At 42.4% G+C, this 13200-nt stretch overlaps 1 protein-coding gene across 1 annotated transcript in view; it reads left to right on the plus strand.

The window, feature by feature from the left end:
* tmc1 (transmembrane channel-like 1) overlaps positions 1-13200 on the plus strand; it is a 90682-nt gene that overhangs the window by 67902 nt on the left and 9580 nt on the right. The window contains exons 13-16 of the mRNA XM_068029010.1: positions 2122-2361; positions 2889-3014; positions 3942-4020; positions 12394-12481. Coding sequence (XP_067885111.1) covers positions 2122-2361; positions 2889-3014; positions 3942-4020; positions 12394-12481 — 533 coding nt within the window. The remainder of the gene's footprint in view (positions 1-2121; positions 2362-2888; positions 3015-3941; positions 4021-12393; positions 12482-13200) is intronic.

Raw genomic sequence — 13200 nt, forward strand, 5'->3', positions numbered from 1 at the left:
CTTGGGGGACACCAGAGTTGACAATGCAGGAGCTGGAAGAGAAGTCATTGCAAGTGATTCTGTGGTTACAATTAGATAGATTGGATAAGATTGGAACCAGATGAGAGCAGTCCAACCCATCTGGATGACAGTGAAGAGGCATTGGAGGAGGATAGTGTGGTAAACCATGTCAAAGACTGCAGACAGGTTGAGTAGAACGAGGAGTGATAGTTTAGCTTTGTCACACTTTCAAAGTTTTCACGGTGTACAGAGCTTTTCTCACTCCATTGTTGCCTCTTACAATGAACACAGTTAGAATAATTACCATTGTTGAGTTTACACATCCATTTGGGGTTTCTGCCAATCTTAAAGTTGCAGCGGCCAATCAGCAGAATCTTTGAGGAAATTCCCAATGTTGTTTTCCGCTGTATTTCCTAGTGGTAATAACTCAATTGGTATATAGTTACTGCTTGAATAACTGGCAGTTACGGTCATCCATTGCCACTGCAATGTGTAAGATATGCTAAGCAAACATATTTATTTATTTTATTTATTTAGAGATACAGCACTGAAACAGGCCCTTCGGCCCACCGAGTCTGTGCCGACCAACAACCACCCATTTATACTAATCCTACATTAATCCCATATTCTCTACCACATCCCCCACCATTCTCCTACCACCTACCTATACTACGGGCAATCTACAATGGCCAATTTACCTATCAACCTGCAAGTCTTTGGAGGTGGGAGGAAACCGGAGCACCCGGTGGAAACCGAATCCATCCTTAATTTTTAATTTAAACAGTGGCACCAAAGGGAAAATGCTGAAATCAGGAAATTTCCTAACAGTACTGACAGGGAAATGAGAAAATTTATCTTATAGTTATCTCATGGAAAACAAAAGACTTTGGCCAGAATTAAACACTCCTCCTCCCCCCGGGAGCAGGCCTGGAGGCGGGGGCTGGGTGGTTGTTGGTGGTGGTGGGTGGTGCTGTGTCGTTGCCTACTCACTCCCACTGCTATTTTATCTGTGGCAGGAGACGTGGCAAATGGTCCACCTGCCCTAGGTCAACTGAGGCCCTTAAGTGGCCAATTAATTGCCACTTAAGGGCCTCTTCCTGTGGCTGCTGGTATTTTACCAGTGGGGACGAGCACTTCAGCACCTGCAGGGGCCACCTATTAATAGCTCCTTGCGGGCTGGGTGAGGGTCCTCCTGATCAGGCACCCTCTGCTCCATGGAGGGCATCCCCAGCAGCATGGGCTGCCCCCCCCCCCCCCCGCCCTAGACTCCGATCCCCACCCCCGCCTCGCTGAGGCCTAGCCATTTGCTCTGGCAAGACCCGATTGTCCATGGCCGGCGTCCATTGTCCTTTTCTTGCTGGGTGCAGTCCCAGCAGTGGCCACTACTGATGGTACTGCTGGGACTGAAGAGCTGCCAATCCTCTGATTGGCTGGTAGCTCTTGGAGGTGGGACTTCCTGCCTCAGAGGAGTGGAAGCTAAAGGTGTGCAAAGGAAACCCCACCAAGCCCGAATGCCGGACCCAGAAGTCCGATCCGACCCGGCCTGAACCCAACACATGTCGCCGGGACCCGTCGGGGTCAGCTCGGGTAGCAGGCCTTTACCCATGTACTGATGTAAAGGCCTGCTACCTGACCCGACCCCGTAGGATCCGAAGAAACATGTTGGGTTTGGGTCGGGTCATGTCGGGTTCTGGGTCCGGCATTTGGACTGGGGTCAGGTTTCCTTTGCACACCTTTAGTGGAAGCCCTGATTGAAGCCCATTAAGGGCCTGGGCATTGCTTCCAGGCCTGGCAGAGGAGTGTTCTCCCCCGACTTTTCAGCCTCTGTTAAATTCCAGCCTTTGAAACAAATCAAAAAGAACAGATTGTACTTTTAAAAACAAATTTGTTCTGATGCATTTTATTACTGCAACCATTTCTATTTGAAATACAATTTGTTTAAACTTTCTTCTTGATTTGTCCAAATAAATTCATCCCCAACAGCATTAATGTGACATTAGTGGTGCAGCAGGAATTTCCTTGTTGAGTTTAATTTATAATTGTAGAAACATAACTTGTAAATGTTCTTATGTCTGCAATATAGGAACATAAAGCAATAATTGCTATATTTTTTTCCCTTAGGATGGGTGCCTTTTATGCTCCATGTCTTCCAGCTATCAATGTTCTACGTCTCCTGGCCTCCATGTATCTACAGTGCTGGGCAGTCATGTGCACCAATGTTCCACATGAACGTGTGTTCAAGGCTTCAAGATCCAATAACTTCTACATGGCTATGCTGCTGATCATCTTGTTCCTGTCAACACTGCCTGCAGTTTACACCATTGTCTCAATACCACCGTCATTTGACTGTGGCCCATTTAGGTGAATAACATTGCTTGGAAATTGACCAGCACCTGACTGTGTTCTCACTTACTGGCCAGACACATGCAGTTTCCAGCACTTATCACTGGATACAATCAGGAGTAGACCCACAGAAGTTTTCCACTCAGTATTCCTCAAGTTCTGAAGCTATATGTAGCACCTCTACTGTTGCCTGGCTGAGACTGGCTCACACAGAATAGACTAAATAAAACCAGGGACCTTGTGATCTAAGTTACACATTGTCTAGAATTTCTTTGCGGGTTTTCTGGAGAGAGATCGGCAGAATTCCCAGAGGAACTGTACAAATGGTTAAAAATTGCCTTTTAGACACCATTTATCCAGTGGTTCTGCGAGTTATCGCACAAAATCAGGAGAAAGCCATGGAAGTTCAGGGCTATCGTCCTTATAAATTAAGCTATCATGAGAACTTTTAATGCCTTCACCTTTTAAATTTAAGATTGCAGCAAGCATCATGGCAAATCTAAATCAAATGTAATTACTAAATGCTATTAATTTCTATTTTACAGTGGTAAGGATAGAATGTTTGATGTTATTCAAGAAACTCTGGACAATGACTTTCCAGCATGGTTTGGGAAAGTTTTCACTGCAGCAACCAATCCTGGTTTGATTCTGTCTTTCATTTTACTTATGGCGTAAGTATTTCAGTTTAAACTTTTATTTTCAGTTTTTGTGTTTTTAAAGAATTGGTGTGTCTTGTCACTTGCATATGCATATCTTCTGTTACCTATAAATATTCCAAATTTTTCTGAAACTTTGAATTTATAGCTTCTGAAGTATGATTTAATAAATCCTCTTCAAAGAGGCTTCTTCAATAGCTCAGCTGTTAAGACAGCAATTGTTGAGTCATACAGACCAGGAAGGCCCCAGGTTTGAGCATTGTTTGTGGTTCAGTTAGGTCATCTCAGGTGGGTGGCTGTAGGGAAGCTAAATTTCACCTCAATGTCCTTGGGGAAGAGAATGAAAATGTCCTGGATCACTAACCCAAGATCTCTGCTGCAAGTTTATGTTTTTGGAGTGAGGATAATATTAGTCTCATCTGTGATGTTTCCTGGTATTAAACAGTTTTCTGACATTGATAAGGCTCAAATATAACATGCTGATTTGACAAAGATACCACAGACAACCAACAACCATAACCTAGTTGAACTTCAACAGAGGAGGAGTGATGAAAATTAGCAGAAACAATGAAGATGAAGAAATGCCATAAGAAGAAAATCATAGATATGATTGTTTCATTTAATTCCATACATATACAAATGGTGATAATTGTTTTTAAAAAGAGCCCCGCAGTGTCATTGGTTTTGAATCAGATCACCAAAATAGCTTTGCGACATGATTATGAAAAAAGTACATGCAGATTTTATAAATTTGTTGTTCCAGTGTGAATGATAAAATCCCATGGTTCAATTTGAATGCCTAAATTTCTGATATGTGTTCCTGACGTGTACAGCTCTTTGAGACTGTGTATTTGTACAATCTACCTGATATTCTTTTGAGATGCAAACTCCTATTGCCAGATTAAAGAAATTGACCATGATGTAAATGTTGTTCTTTTGCAGTTTGGCTATCTATTACCTTCAGGCAACCTCTGAATCATATAAGGCTGCAAACTTGGAATTAAAGAAGAAACTACAAAATGTGGGTATGGTTACGACCAAGGTGGGAAAATGCACTGTTAATTCAGTCCCACTACTCCACATGTCATAGCATATCAAATAAAATTTCCCACCGACCGAAAAATAGCCGAATTAAACACATTATTTGTCCCCCAGAATAAAACACACCAAACCAGGTCTCTTGAAACAATGACAACATTAACCATTTATTAGAAAATAAATAATAAGTCTTAACTACTAATGAGATAAATCTATATATATATATGAAAAATGCCTTATTTCCTTAAGCCTCATGCACACTCACATACATAAAAAAAAAGGTTAACCGGGGGAAAAGATTTTTGGTTTATAGCTGTTTCGTAAGAATAAAAGGAAAACATAAAAATGATTGAGTTTATTATGGTCTGGTAGGATGTTTTTGATACAGTGAGATGTCCTAGAGTAGAATAGTCAGATGCCACTCGAAGTCTCTCCAGGCGAGTTTGATGAACAGTTTGTCTTGCGTAGGCATTCATTGTAATTTAACTGCAGCAAGCATCACACAGGTCTTTCAGAAAAGGTGTAGCACCAAGTCTGCTTGGGTTTTGAAGCAGCAGTCTAGCAGTAGAAGCTTTCTTGAGATTTCAGGATCAGGAGGCAGCAGGAGCCACACTGGATGCAGGGATTCTTCTCAAGAGATGTAGGATTCCTTTACAGAGAGAGGGCTTTTGCTCTGGGTCTTCCAGGCAGATCAAAGCAAAGATTTCAAATGCCTGCTTTTTGTCCAACTCACTGGCTTTTTCAAGGGTTAAAAGTGAAAAAAAACTTCCTGCCCATGGTCACGTGCTCAGACACAATGGCTGGAATTTTACACCCCCCCAAAGAGTCGGATGGTGGCAGGGGGGTAAAATGGAGCGGGAGGCTTGGGGGGCCCTTCCCGACCCGCTCCCACCACCACCGCCACTTTACACAGGGCGTCGGCAGTGGAAAATGGGCCACCCGCCCCAGGCCACTTAAGGGCCTCCGCCAGCCACCATGGGGATTTTACCCTTGGCTGTTAAAAGTAGCCAACTTTTCAACAGCCTGGGTGGGGGGGGGGGGGCCCTCCTGATCAGGCACCCTGTGCCAACGGAGGGCTGCCCTTGATTCCCCAACCACCGCCAATGCCCAACATGCCCCCCGTCCCCCAATCGACTAGCCTTGCCTCACTGGGGCTCGACCGATTGCCCCTGACGAGGCCCCAAAAACTTACCCATTCTCTGGGGCTCCCTGTCATCGTCTATCTTCAGCTGGGTTGCAGTCCCAGCTGTGGCCACTGTTCCTGGTGGCGCTGCTTGGACAGCGAGCTGCCAGCTCGCTCATTGGCCGGCAGCTCCATTAGGCGGGACTTCCTGCCTCAATGAGGTGGAAGTCCCGCCTCGATCAATTAAAAGCCTGGGGACTGCAAAATGCGGTCCGGATCCTCAGGCCAGGCAGAGGTGGGTTCACCACTAATTTTAGGTCGGTGGACAGCTCCTGTCTGCCGAGGGTAAAATTCCAGCCTGAGTCATAGAGTCATAGAGGTATACATCACAGAAACAGGCCCTTCGGCCCATCATGTCTGTGCCGGCCATCAAACACCTTTTTATTCTAATCTCATTTTCCAGCACTTGGCCCATAACCTCACATGCTATGGCGTTTCAAGTGCTCATCTAAATACTTCTTAAATGTTGTGAGGGTTCCAGCCTCTACCACCCCTTCAGGTAGTGTATTCCAGATTCCAACTACCCTTGGTGTGAAAAAATTTCTCCTCAAATCCCCTCTAACCCTCCTGCTCCTTGCCTTAAATCTATGCCCCCTGGTTATTGATCCCTTCGCTAAGGGAAAAAGTTTCTTCCTATCTATCCTATCAATGCCCCTCATAATTTTGTATACCTCAATCAGGTCCCCCCTCAGCCTTCTCTGCCCTAAGGAACACAACCCTAGCCTATCCAGTCTCTCTTCATAGCTGAAATGCTCCAGCCCAGGCAACATCCTGGTGAATCCCCTGTGCGCCCTCTCCAGTGCAATCACATCCTTCCTATAGTGTGGTGACCAGAACTGTACCAGAACTCCAGCTGTGGTCTAACTAGTGTTTTATGCAGCTCCATCATAACCTCGCTGCTCTTATATTCTATGCCTCGGCTAATAAATGCAAGTATCCCAGATGCCTTCCTAACTACCTTATCTACCTGTGCTGCTGCCTTCAGTGATCTATGGACAAGTACACCAAGGTTCCTCTGACCCCCTGTTCTTCCTAGGGTCCTACCATCCATTGTATATTCCCTTGCCTTGTTAGTCCTCCCAAAATACATCATCTCACACTTCTCAGGATTAAATTCCGTTTTCCATTGCTCCGCCCATCTTACCAGCCCATCTATATCATCCTATAATCTAAGGCTTTCCTCCTCACTATTTATGACACCACCAATTTTCGTGTCATCTGCGAACTTACTGATCATACCTCCTATATTCATTTCTAAATCATTAACGTACACTACAAACAGCAAGGGTCCCAGCACCGATTCCTATGGTACACCACTGGTCACAGGCTTCCAATCGCAAAAACAACCCTCGACCATTACCCTCTGCCTCCTGCCACTAAGCCAATTTTGGATCCAATTTGCCAAATTGTCCAGAATCCCATGGGCTCTTACCTTCGTGACCAAACTCCCATATGGGACCTTATCAAAAGCCTTACTGAAGTCCATGTAGACTACATCAACTGCCTTACCCTCATTTACGTATCTCGTCACCTCCTCCAAAAATTCAATCAAGTTTGTTATACACGATCTCCCCCTGACAAAGCCATGCTGATTATCCCTGATTAATCCCTGCCTCTCCAAGTGGAGATTAATCCTTTCCCTCAGAATTTTTTCCAATAGTTTCCCAACCACTGATGTTAGACTCACCTGGTTTATCCCTGCTACCCTTCTTGAATAATGGTATCACATTCGCTGTCCTCCAGTCCTCTGGTACCTCTCCTGTAGCCAGAGAGGATTTGAAAATTTGTTTCAGAGCCCCTGCTATCTCCTCCCTTGCCTCACATAACAGCCTGGGATACATCTCATCTGGGCCTGGGGATTTATCCACTTTTAAGCCCGCTAAAACAGCTAATTTTTTATTTTTTTCCCTTTCAATGCTAATATGTTCAAGTATATCACAATCCCCCTCCCTGATCTCTATACCTACATCTTCTCCATAGTGAACACAGATGAAAAGTAATCATTTAAAACCTCATCTATGTCCTCCGGCTCCACACATAGATTGCCACTTTGGTCCCTAATGGGCCCTACTCTTTCCCTGGTTATCCTCTTGCCCTTAATATACTTATAAAACGCCTTGGGATTTTCCTTTATCTTGCCCGATAGTGTTTTTTCATGTCCCCTCTTCGCTCTCCTAATTACTTTTTAGGACCCCCCCTACACTTTCTCTACTCCTCTAGTGCCGCCGCTATTTTCAGCACTTTGAATCTTCCATAAGCCTCCTTTTTTTTCTGATCCAATCCTCTATATCCCTTGACATTCAGGGTTCCCTGGGCTTGTTGGTCCTACCCTTCACCTTTACGGGAACATGTTGGCCCTGAACTCTCACTATTTCCTCTTTGAATGACTCCCACTGGTCTGATGTAGACTTTCCTACAAGTAGCTGCTCCCAGTCCACTTTGGCTAGAACTGTTTTATCATATTGAAATCGGCCTTCCCCCCAATTCAGTACTTTTATTTCTGGTCCCTCTTTGTCCTTTTCCATGACTACCTTAAATCTTACAGAGTTATTGTCACTATCCCCGAAATGCTCCTCCACTGACACTTCTACCACTAGGATTCATTCCCTAGGATTAGGTCCAGTATCACCCCTTCTCTTGTAGGACTTTCTATGTGCTGGGTCAAAAAGCTCTCCTGTATGCATTTTAAGAATTCTGTCCCCTTTAAGCCTTTTGCACTAAGACTATCCCAGTTGATATTGGGGAAGTTGAAATCCCCTACTATTATTACCCTATTATTTTAACACCTCTCTGAGATTTGCCTACATATCTTCTCCTCTATCTCTCCCTGACTGTTTAGAGGCCAAGAGTACACTCCCAGTCAAATGATTTCCCCCTTTTTATTTTTAAGTTCTACCCATTTGGCCTTATTTGAGGAACCATCTAAGATATCATCCCTCCTTACTGCAGTAATTGACTCCTTGATCAGCAGTGCAATGACACCTCCTCTTTTAACCCTCCCTTGTCACGCCTGAAGATTCTATACCCTGGAATATTGAGCTGTCAGTCCTGAACTTCCCTCAACCATGTCTCTGTGATAGCAATAATATCATATATGTGTTAATCAGTGCCTTCAATTCATCTGCCTTACTAGTAAGACTCCTTGCGTTAAAATAGATGCAATCACCTTGCATTGTTCGCTTGTGCCTTAACAGGTCTATATTTGCTCTGCCTTCCAGACTGATTCAGTTTCTCTTCTATATTTGACTGTGCATCACCCCTTACTATACCTCCACTCTGTATCACAGCCCCCTGCCAAATTAGTTTAAACCACCTCCCCAATAGCACTAGTAAACCTCCCAGCAAGGATGTTGGTCCTGTTCCGGTTCAGGTGCAACCAGTCCAACTTGTACAGGTCTTACCTTCACCAGAAGCAGATCCAGTGATCCAGGAAGCTAAAGCCCTCCCTCCTGTACCATCTCTTTAGCATTCATCTGCTCTGTCCTCCTATTCCTATACTCACTCGCATGTGGCACCGGGAATAATCCAGAGATTACAACCTTTGAGGTCCTGCTTTTTAATCTGCTATCTAGCTCCCTAAATTCTTGTTGGAGGACCTCATCCCTCTTTCTACCTATGTCGTTGGTCAGTCAAAAAAGCTGCTCTGAGGAAGGTCCAGCCCCAGTGGTTTCCTTGAAATTGCTGGCTTTCCTGTTCTTGTGCAAGTTCAACCCTTTCAAATAACCCATAAAGTTCAGCTGTTGTTATCAACTCCCTTTCAAAATATTGCAAAAATTTCCACGCATTGCAGGTCTCTTAACTGTCCACGGAACATCCTTTTTTCAGTTTTTTAAAACACACAGAATTCTAAGTTTTTAATACAAAAACAAAACCACCCATCCCCTGAAGTCAAAGGTCTTTGCGTCACTCAGAATTCAGGATAGACCCGCCCCTTACTAACTCTCCTGAGAAAAAAAAGGGGAAATTAAAGCAGTCCAGGCACCCAGAAAAGACCATTTTTAACGAGCATTAAGATTGGTGAATGAATGGAAATGAATGAGAGAAATGCATGGTTTTCTTTCTGTATCTTATATTTCTCTCAAACTCTGTAATGAAATGCACCATTTTTCTTCAAATCACATTTTATTCCCCTGGGTGTGGAGGTGTCAGGCAAACCCCCCACCTACCAAGACTGAGGCATCCATTATTTTGCCACATGAACATTAAAGCTTAAAATTGCAAGCCCCTGACTGGAAAGACATTTTTGCATAGTAACAGATGGTGTTGAAACAATGGGGATCCAGTAGTTGCTTCCCCAATACACAGAAGTGGACTTACTTCACTTCAAATTCTTCCTTGTGATAAAATGAAAAAGTAATAAACTGTGTCACATTATCTTTGGCTGGTCTTCTGGTTCTGACCAGTCCTGATCTTAGTGAGAGAGTTTACCTTTGTAGGCTGGGCTCCATTCCAGACCCAATTGGACTTACTCTCTTTACATTGGTCCTTTGTTTTACACAGGAAATTACTAGAAAGGATTAAGGGGTCTGAAATTAGTGAAAGTATGGCAAACTAGAATAAAGTTTGGTTAGAAAAGTGCTTGTTTTCTGCCCATGTGGCCACATGTTAGGGAGTCCCAGCCCTCAAATTAGAGCAGGCTAATTCTTGGCACTATTGGGCAGAAGTGGCAGGTAAGTGTGAGGTGGTACATTTTGGTAAAAAAGTAACAGCATTTATATTCAGTGAAAGGACATGCGATGGTAAAGAAGGGCAGAGGGATTTGGGGTTTAGGTTCACAGGGCATTAGAGACAGCGCTTCAGGAAATTCTAGGTATTTATCACCAGAGGTATAGAATATAAAAGTGGTAATGAAGAGGTAATGCTTAGTCCATACAAAACATTAAGAAGACCTCAGTTAAAGTATTGTGTGCAGGATATACTATTGGAAGGAAATTTTAGTGAAATTTTAGAGAGAGTACAACATTGATTGATTGGGATGCTGCCTGGTATGAGGAAATAGAATTACTAAGAAAGACTTAAGAAGTAGGACTTTTCTCATTTAAACAACTCAGATTACAGGTGATATTACAGAAGTTTATAAAAGGATGGGTGAGGGTGGATAGATCAGATTGTTTTCACTAGTTGAGGTGTCAGGAGAAAGGTGGCGTAGGTACAAGACTAAATTTAAGGCAGGAAGAGAACAATCTTTATGTGGACATTTGTCTGTGGAATTGACTTCCAGGGTTAGTGGTTGAGGCAGAAACTATGTTAACATTCAAGATTAGACTGGATAAATGAGTAAAGAATAAGGCAGATAAATGTGTCTCGAAATAGTCGTTATTTTGGAGTATAAAAATTGATATGGGATAAAGGGTCTGTTTCCATGTTGTAATGTTGATGTATTTCTATGTATGTTTTTAGCTGTGTCTCCAGGAAGTGGGCGGGCTCTCCCTCTGACTTTTTTCTCCATTCTGAGAGTCAACAGTAGTCCTGTCAACCAAACTCTATTTTTCATTCTCCAGAATACATTCTCAGCAGATTATGATCTGTTACCCGAAGAATAATTTATTTTTCAGACAGTATAAATTCAGGGATCTCTGAGTGCTGCTTGTTTGCACTGAGTGCTGCTTGAGTGCACAGAATGTGAAGTAGGAAGTTTGGTGAGTGAAGGAGCTCGGTGAAGAGGACAACTATAAATTAATTAAGAAAAAATAATTAATTAACTATAAATTAATTAAGAAAGCTTTTGATAAGGTCCCACACAAGAGGTTAGTAAACAAAATTAGAGCACATGGGATTGGAGGGAATATACTGGCATGGATTGAGAACTGGTTAAACACACAGAAAACAGAGAGTAGGAATAAACGGTAATTTTCAGATTGGCATTCTGTGACTAGTGGGCGACCGCAAAGATCAGTGCTTGGGCCCCAGCTATTCACAATCTATATCAATAATTTGAATGTGGGGATTAAATGCAATTTTACCAGGTTTTCAGATGACACAAAACCAGGTGGAAGTGTGAGTTATGACGAGGATGCAAAGCCACTCCAAGGGGATTTGGAGAGGCTAAGCAAGTGGGCAAAAATTTGGCCGATGGAATCTAATGTGGAGAAATGTGAGGTTATCCACTTTGGTAGGACAAACAAAAAATATACAGCATTTCTTAAATGGTGAGAGGTTGGGAAGTGTTGAATTTCAAAGGGACTTGGGTGTCCTTGTTCATGAGTCACTGAAAGCTAACATACAGGTACAGCAAGCAATTAAGAAGGTAAATGGTATGCTGGCCTTCATTACAAGAGGATTTGAGTATAGGAGTAAAGATGTCTTACTGCAATTATATAGAGCCTTGTTGAGACCGCACCTGGAGAATTGTGTGCAGTTCTGGTCTCCTTATCCAAGGAAACATATACTTGCTATAGAGGGCTAGAAGAATGAGAGGAGATCTAATTAAGGTATATAAGATGATTAGGGGATTGACAAAGTAGTTGTAGAGAGGATGTTTCCTCTTGTGGGGGAATCTAGAATGAGAGGTCATTGTTTAGGATAAGGGGTAGCAGATTTAAAACAGAGATGAGGAGAAATTAATTCTCTCAAAAGGTCGTGAGTCTATGGAATTCACTATTCCAGAATGTGGTGGATGCCGTGACATTGAGTAAATTTAAGGAGGAGATAGACAGATTTCTAATTAGTAATGGGTTGAAGGGTTATGGAGAACGGGCAGGAAAGTGAAGTTGAGGCCGAGATGAGATCAGCCATGATCGTATTGGATGGCGGGGCAGGCTCGAGGGGCTGAATTGCCTACTCCTGCTCCTATTTCTTATGTTCTTATGTCTCAAAGGAATGGTTTATTGGTAGTCTGAAGCAGGACAATGAGTTATTTATTGTCCTTGGTTGTTGTGGAAAACAGTGAGGAAAGCTGGCTCACTAAAACATCAATTCCTTCTTCACGTTAGCAGCTGTAAGAAGGACTTCAAATCTATATGAATGCTTAAATTTAAAACACAGCAGTGTAACCTAACCCATTCCAAACTCCTTTCTGTGGAAAAATGGTCAAATATTCCTCAGTCTTGACATCCCTGTTATGATACTTAGGACTATGTGAATTTATTATAATTTACCCCCTCTTTATTACATTACTATATTATTTAATCACTAAAAAGAGAACTAAAATGTTTTTGTTGTAATTATTGATAGCAAAGTGATGAAAATAAAAAGAGAAACAATAGGAATGCCGCAGCTGCAGCCAATCAGATGGAAGAACTGAAAAATTCCATGCAGAAAGGTACAGAAAATGAATCCAGGTGAAAAGTAAAAGGATGCCAAATATTGTTCTCTGTGGTTTTGCACAGGTGTATACTTTGCTTCCTCAGTTATGTATTGAAAATAAGATTACTGGCTCTGTAAATCATGGAATTATAGAATCTTACAGCACTGAAGGAAACCATTCAGCCTGACATGCGTGTGCTAGCTCAATGAAAGAGCTATCCAGTTAATCCTACTATTGTTATTGCCCCATGACCTTACAAATATTTCCTTTTTAAGTATTCATTCAATTCCCTTTTGAAGTATTTTCACCAGTCTTTCAGGCAGTAAGTTCCAACTCACTGTGAAAAATAGATTTTCCTCATCTGCCTCTGCTTCTTTTTCCAATTATTTAAAATACTTCTTTGACAGTATGTACCTATAGGTTTATCTTTGAACAGCTCAGCCCATTTAACTGTGGTCAATTTATTTCTCATCCCTTTGAAGTTTGCCTTCCTTAAATTTTGAAGCTTTGTTATGATTCTTGCTTCTCCCTTTGGAGAACATGGACGGTAGTACTTCATCAGAACAGTACAGCTTCTACCTAACAACATGAAAAGAGAATTCACAAAGACTTCCTTCATGGGGGTTCAACAATCCAAACATTAAACAATCCTAAAATAAAATGCCTTTGACCTGTGAACAATATAGAAAAGTTAAATTATTTTCAGTCATTTGGTTTCCTATCTGGTCTTCAAA

Source organism: Heterodontus francisci, chromosome 4 (genome assembly GCF_036365525.1).
Source record: "Heterodontus francisci isolate sHetFra1 chromosome 4, sHetFra1.hap1, whole genome shotgun sequence".
In the NCBI taxonomy this organism is placed as follows: domain Eukaryota; kingdom Metazoa; phylum Chordata; class Chondrichthyes; order Heterodontiformes; family Heterodontidae; genus Heterodontus; species Heterodontus francisci.